The 7,134-nt window shown below is 37.3% G+C and overlaps 1 protein-coding gene across 2 annotated transcripts in view; it reads right to left on the minus strand.

Annotated features, from left to right (window-relative positions):
- Nucleotides 1-1,734: 1,734 nt before the first annotated feature.
- Nucleotides 1,735-7,134, minus strand: part of LOC111088274 — a 20,919-nt gene continuing 15,519 nt past the window's right edge. Inside the window, exons 4-5 of one of the 2 annotated variants that reach the window (XM_022397905.1) lie at nt 5,252-5,977; nt 1,735-1,913 (exon numbers count right to left, since the gene is read on the minus strand). In XM_022397905.1, the coding sequence (XP_022253613.1) occupies nt 1,869-1,913; nt 5,252-5,977 (771 nt within the window). In that variant the 3' untranslated portion in view covers nt 1,735-1,868. The remainder of the gene's footprint in view (nt 1,914-5,251; nt 5,978-7,134) is intronic. The other variant, XM_022397906.1, reaches the window with a different exon arrangement.

Consider the following 7,134-nt stretch of genomic DNA (forward strand, 5'->3'; position numbering starts at 1 on the left):
GGTGGGCAGAGCACAAATAGTCCATTGTGTAGCTTTGTGCTTAAATACAAACAAACAAGCAAAAATGTTTGTTTAATTTCGCGCAAGTCTACCCAAAGGTTATCTGTGCAAGCCATCCTAATTTAAAAGTGGTAGACTACAGGAAAGGCAGCTAGTAAACATCACCCACCGCCAACTCTTAAGCTACTCTTCACCAGCAAATAGTGGGATTAACCTTCACAATTTAATGACCCCACCCCCCAGTGGATCAGGTGTAAGCTTGAAGGTGGGAAACCCACGTTGGGCACACAGTGCTGATAGCCAGTTATGTAACTGTGCACTTAAAAACAAGCAAATAAACATCGTAACGCCATTACACATCTCTAACTTGAGGTCCGTAGTAAAGTAATAAAAGGAAACGAACGTGATTATAGTAATTTTTTTTTTTTTTTGTCATCTGGAAAATCGTTATACGTCCCTCTTCTTTATTTTTTTTTTGTTGTTGTTGAGAAATCGGAACGAGTTAATAATAAAAAAGTCATTAATCTTTTTACTATTGTGGTTAAAACGAACATTAATTTTATCGTTTAAAGCAGTCACAATGCTCTTATATACCGTGTACTAATTAGTTTTAAGGGGCGTGTTACAAGAAAAAAGTATTTTTTTACGTCTTGTGATAAATGGCCGTCACGAGAGGCCTCTAAAAACAACAAGAAAGGGTATACCGAGGTGAACATTCGTATTAAACTTCAACCGTTGATTTAAAAAAGTCTGGTCGTTAAACCTTTTTTTTTTATTTATTTTTTATCACCGCATCTGCGATCAACCAACACTAGATATAAATCTTAAAACACTAGTTCTTACATGGATTAAAATAACAGTAATGAAGATTAACAACCGTTCCAATTCCCCCTTTATGTAACTGGAACAGCCTTATTACTTCTATATAAAAATCTTTATTTACTGCAGCCTATACTATGAATTTAAAGTTGTGATGTTACATCGTCAGAAAGTGGAATAATTTGACAATAATTTTCATGGGAAGAATAACAGTTAATACAAATGAGGGGCCCTTGCATGGCCAGGTGGTTAGGGCGCTCGACTCGCAATCCGAGGGTCGCTGGTTTGAATTCCCATCCTACCAAACATGTTCGCCCTTTCAGCAGTGGGGGCGTTATAATGTGACGGTCAATCCCACTATTCGTTGGTAAAAGAGTTGGCGGTAGGTGGTGATGACTAGCTGCCTTCCCTCTAGTCTTACACTGCTAAGTTAGGGACGGCTAGCGCAGATAGCCCTCGTGTAGCTTTGCGCGAAATTTAAAAAATAAAAAATAAATTGAGCCTAATGTGGTGTGCGTAATAAAAATGACAGTCTATCCCGTTATTCAGTTAAGAGTAGCCACTTCAGAGAAGCCCACTGCAGTGGCACAGCGGTATGTCTGCGGATTTACAACGCTAGAATCTGGGTTTCGATACCCGTGGTGGGTAGAGCACAGATAGCCCACTGTGTTGCCTTGTGCTTAACTTAAAACAAACAAAAACTTCAGAGAACCAGTGCTGCCAATTGGTTACATTATTTCTTATCTACAGTACACAGATAGGTAGAAATATACCTGAACCTTAGGGGGGTTTCTTACCCGCTATTTATCCCGTTAACAATTACTGAATAATTTGATATTTGTACGAAGATGACTGTGATAAAGAAAGTAAAACACAGTAAACCATGATTTCGGTTGTAAAAATAAGTTTAGTAACTTCGTTCATTATATACATACTTAAATTTCAATAAAACAGATCATATTTATTATTGAAGTTAAATAGCAAGACTTTAAAAGCACATCTCTTGGTTTTCGTCCACCCCTCGATGATCTTCAAATTCAACATCCTCTTCAGCTTTTCCGACATGTTTTATAGTGTTGAGCCCAATTCTGAAACTGCAAATGAAACAAAGAATTCGTTTATTTTCCACATAAGTAGTTTGTCTTTCGTTAATAATTTTAATTGTTTCTGTTGTTTTTATATCGGTTATAACAAACCTGCAACCAAACATTTGTTTCTTGAGCAGTGGGGGCGTTATAATGTGACGGTCAATCCCACTATTCGTTGGTAAAAGAGTAGCCAAAGAGTTGGCGGTAGGTGGTGATGACTAGCTGCCTTAACGACATATACATAAAAACGTGGATACACCCAAGAAACAACTTAATAAAATGATTGTTTATATTCTTTAGAAAAAAAAAAAGCCACAATGGGCTGTCTGCTGTGTCCACCTAGGGCAATTAAGCCCCGGATTTTAGCGTTGTTAGTCCATAAACTTACCGCTGTCTTATCGGGGTACTTTTTTAATAAACTAATAAACAAAATGAATAAACATGTAATTAATTTTTGTTAAATGACTTTTCGGAGTTTTGTTATCTTACTTAATTAACTATTTTTGAAGGCTTTTTTTTTTTTAATATTCTCAGCGCGAGACAATACATTTTGCGTGTTAAAACTGTTGTTTCATACAAAAATCTTAAAATCGTGCGATGTTAGGTTTCTTCTATTTTCACTTAAACGTTGAAAATTACTTGAATTTAAAAACTTAAAATAACCGGGTATATAAAACACAAACCTAATCATAGTAAAAACGAAGAGAGAGAGGAAAGGGAAATCGTGAATAAGTTGTAATATCGGAGTGAGTAAAAGACATACATTGTGCGTAATCTTCGTTACTACCGTACTGAGTCCTAGCACGAGAGAAGATATGGCGGAGAGGTAAAAAACCTGTACGTATGGTACTGTAAGATTCCGGTATCGTCTCTTATTTTATAAACCGCCATTTTAAGGAATTACGAAACCCGTTGTGTGATCAAGTCCGTAGTTCTATTTACCTTATGAGCTATAAAGCATGCTTTAACCATCGCTCCATCTATCTAACAACTGACTTTCAAATATTCTTATTTTATAAACCGCCATTTTAAGGAATTACGAAACCCGTTGTGTGATCAAGTCCGTAGTTCTATTTACCTTATGAGCTATAAAGCATGCTTTAACCATCGCTCCATCTATCTAACAACTGACTTTCAAACATTCTATTTCAACTGTTGCCCTCACCCAATCAGCTTTAAGCACTCCACTTTATACTGTTTCTGTGGCCTTAGCTTAAGGCAACATACAAACTGCAGGAGCATTAATATTATTAAGCAACTAGCACAAAATGTGACGAAAATTGTACAATATTAGTTAATGGGTCTTCGGGTTTATCTTTAATAATCTTTTGCAAACATATCCTGATCCTGGAAGTTAAGGGGCGCTCGACTAGTCATCTGCAGGTCGCGAGATCAAAACCCGTAGCCAACAATGCTCGCCCCCTTTTAGCCGTGAGGGAAAGGCATTATAATCTGACGGTCAATCCTACTATTCGTTTGAAAAGAATAGTCTATGAGTTGGCGATGGGTGGTGTTGACTAGCTGCCTTGTCTGTAGTCTTTCACTGCTACATTAGGGATGGCTAGTGCAGACAGCCCTCGAGTAGCTTTGCACAAAATTCAACAAACAAGCAGGCCCTACCTCCTTAACAAAAGGCCTTAGGCGGCTGCGTTGTCTTAAGAATGGCTATGTCTTCTATCATTGCTGACAGTTAAGTTACACTGGGGTTGCTTCTATTGTCAGCTATCTTCATTATGTAATTCTGTATTTTAACAGTGTTATAAACTCAGTAACTCACTATTATACGCTACCATACGATTTTGTGGTGTGTGTTGTTTGCACCTTATACACCTTGTGGTGTGTGATAGTGAATCGATTTTGAGGTGTTTAGTGTATCAAGTTTTCACTCTATGCCTCACCACATGATTTTGTGGTGTATCAAGTTTTCACTCTATGCCTCACCACATGATTTTGTGATGTATCAAGTTTTCACTCTATGCCTCACAACATGATTTTGTGGTGTATCAAGTTTTCACTCTATGCCTCATCAAATGATTTTGTGGTGTATCAAGTTTTCCCTCCTTTACATCTTCAAGCTGCTGTGAGAGACTATGTGAACTTGCATTGTTTTGTTTTTTGTTCTGTGTTACTTCAAAATAACTTAATTTATGTTTGGATGACAAATTTATGTTGAGTAACCTACTAAAAATCTACAGGAATCGAACCCAAAACAGAATTGTATCATTCTGTTATATCCAGCATGGCACTAGAGTATTGTGATGCGTTGTAACCTGGCCCTAGAGTATTGTGATGCGTTGTAACCTGGCCCTAGAGTATTGTGATGCGTTGTAACCTGGCCCTAGAGTATTGTGATGCGTTGTAACCTGGCCCTAGAGTATTGTGATGCGTTGTTGGGATTCGAAAAAAGTTGGTTTTCATTCGATATGAGGGAAAGTCAAAACAAAAGTTTTAAACGTTTCTATAATTACATTTCGTGATCAGAATAGACGCGTGGGATCAAACTATGATATTATAGCACGTGCTCATTTTCAGTCGGAAATCGAATTTTGTTTCGTTGTTCGAAAATTATCGCGCAAAACTACATAAAGACCGAGTAGTGGGATTTATTTGGTCTTTCTTATAGCGCCAACAACAACCTCCAAAGAGCGACGGTGTTTTTGCAGTAACAGAAAGGGAATATACAATCGCAGCACGCCTAACACTGAGAAACGTCCAGGCAAAGAATTCAACAAAAATAAAGATTTCTCACCAACCAGTTGAACGAAAACACCGAGACGAAGATCGCTCGCTATCTGATGAATATTTAATTATTAAACTTCAACCTGTCCGAGGGTATTATTAGACATGAACGAGATAAGGCTACGAAAACACCGAGACGAAGATCGCTCGCTATCTGATGAATATTTAATTATTAAACTTCAACCTGTCCGAGGGTATTATTAGACATGAACGAGATAGGGCTGTTAATAGTTTTTTTTTGTTTTTTTTTCACTTGTTCATTGTAAAGAAGTTATATCTCGCAGTCCTGGTTTATTTTCTTTGTAATATTCATAGTCGTTAGGTTCTTCTTCAATTAGTTTGGGTTTGAAAAAATAATCAATAAACATACTACAGTGCCTTGACTACATACCTGACACACGCATCATACTACAGTACCTTGACTACATACCTGACATAACATACTACAGTACCTTCACTACATACCTGACATAACATACTACAGTACCTTCACTACATACCTGACACAACATACTACAGTACCTTCACTACATACCTGACACAACATACTACAGTACCTTGACTACATACCTGACACAACATACTACAGTACCTTCACTACATACCTGACATAACATACTACAGTACCATTCCTTTTGACACCCCGAACATATGTAACATGGGTCTTTGGAACCGCATGTACCACACACAGATGAGCTCAATAAAGCGTCGCTGTTGGTGGTGGTGGAAACACCAGACACTGTACAAACAGCAGAAACAAGTTTTGATTGACCAGACACTGTAGAAGCAGGAGAGACAACTGTTGTCTGTCCAGATGCTGTAGAAGCAGGAGAGACATCTATTGTCTGTCCAGATGCTGTAGAAGCAGGAGAGACATCTATTGTCTGTCCAGATGCTGTAGAAGCAGGAGAGACATCTATTGTCTGTCCAGATGCTGTAGAAGCAGGAGAAACATCTATTGTCTGTCCAGATGCTGTAGAAGCAGGAGAGACAACTGTTGTCTGTCCAGATGCTGTAGAAGAAGGAGAAACATCTATTGTCTGTCCAGATGCTGTAGAAGCAGGAGAAACATCTATTGTCTGTCCAGATGCTGTAGAAGCAGGAGATACAAGTTTCGACCGACCAGACACTGTAGAAGCAGGAGAGACAAATGTTGTCTGTCCAGATACTGTAGAAGCAGGAGAGACAAATGTTGTCTGTCCACATGCTGTAGAAGCAGGAGAGACAAATGTTGTCTGTCCAGATGCTGTAGAAGCAGGAGAGACAAATGTTGTCTGTCCACATGCTGTAGAATTGTCCACTTCCGTAGTTGGTCGCTTCGTTGTCGAGTTCTGCATTAAAGCCAAAGTAAATAAGACTATGTGAAGGTCTATAACTTTATACCGGTAATATGAAACGTATATATATATACATACATATGATTGTTGTTTATATCTATATCCACACTCACACAGATTAACAAATGTATATAACTATTAAATACTATACCAGTTGGACTCACCACAGTTCAATCGCTACAGAAAAGCAAGTTCGAGGAATAAGAATTATAACAATGTCTAGCAGCAGTTACGATCTGAGAACATGAAAACTTAAAGTGTTGTAGAATAGAAGTAAATAGTTATTCATGTGAAGTGTTGTTTTTTTTTCTTCTTCTAATCATCATTAATGTGAAAAGATAAACATCTGAATAACATCCCACTTGTGGTGCAAGTTCACTTCGCAAACATACTTTAAACCATAGGCTTAACCGTTCCATATTTATATAACTTGAAACACTACCCGATATAATTTCGTTGTGCTTTAAAACGAAGCATCACTTCTAAGGTTTCACACTGATGTGATTGGTGTTACGCAGAGTAATAAAACATTAATAAGTACATGTTAGTAGCATCCCAGTGTGGCTGAAATATTAGAGGTGTAATGGTTAAAGATGGGGAAAATCTAAACATGAATTCACTCCATCGTCCATCTTATTTATTTACTCAATAAATCTGCGCAAAAATAAATAAATAAATAAACACTTCCAAACTTTCTTTTCACGCCTAAAACTCGTGTATTAAATTCAAATTACGTCATGTAAATTAATTTTTTTTTCGCAAACATACAAGTGCACCAAGAATGTAATAGTACCACAGAAGCATATGTCGAATATATATATATATATGTCAGTTATTTTCGTTAAAGCAAAAGATGAAGCCTAATTTCTCGGTAATTTTTAGCGAAATATTTGCCTTAATATTTATAATTGAACTGGCTCGAGCCTACAAGATGAGACGTGAATCATGTTTTCCATTGGCCCTCCTCCCAATTAAAACAAAGTTCGAACGAAAATGGATATCTAGAGGTATTTACTGGAGATGGATTTTGATCAGTCCAAATGATACCATCAATATCAACGTAAGTACCTAGTAAAAACCAGTTAATCTTTTCATATTCTATCGTGGGATTTGGTAATTCGTTATGTCTTACAATGCTTTTACCTTTCTTG

Source organism: Limulus polyphemus, unplaced genomic scaffold, assembly GCF_000517525.1.
Source record: "Limulus polyphemus unplaced genomic scaffold, Limulus_polyphemus-2.1.2 Scaffold3462, whole genome shotgun sequence".
Taxonomy (NCBI): Eukaryota; Metazoa; Arthropoda; class Merostomata; order Xiphosura; family Limulidae; genus Limulus; species Limulus polyphemus.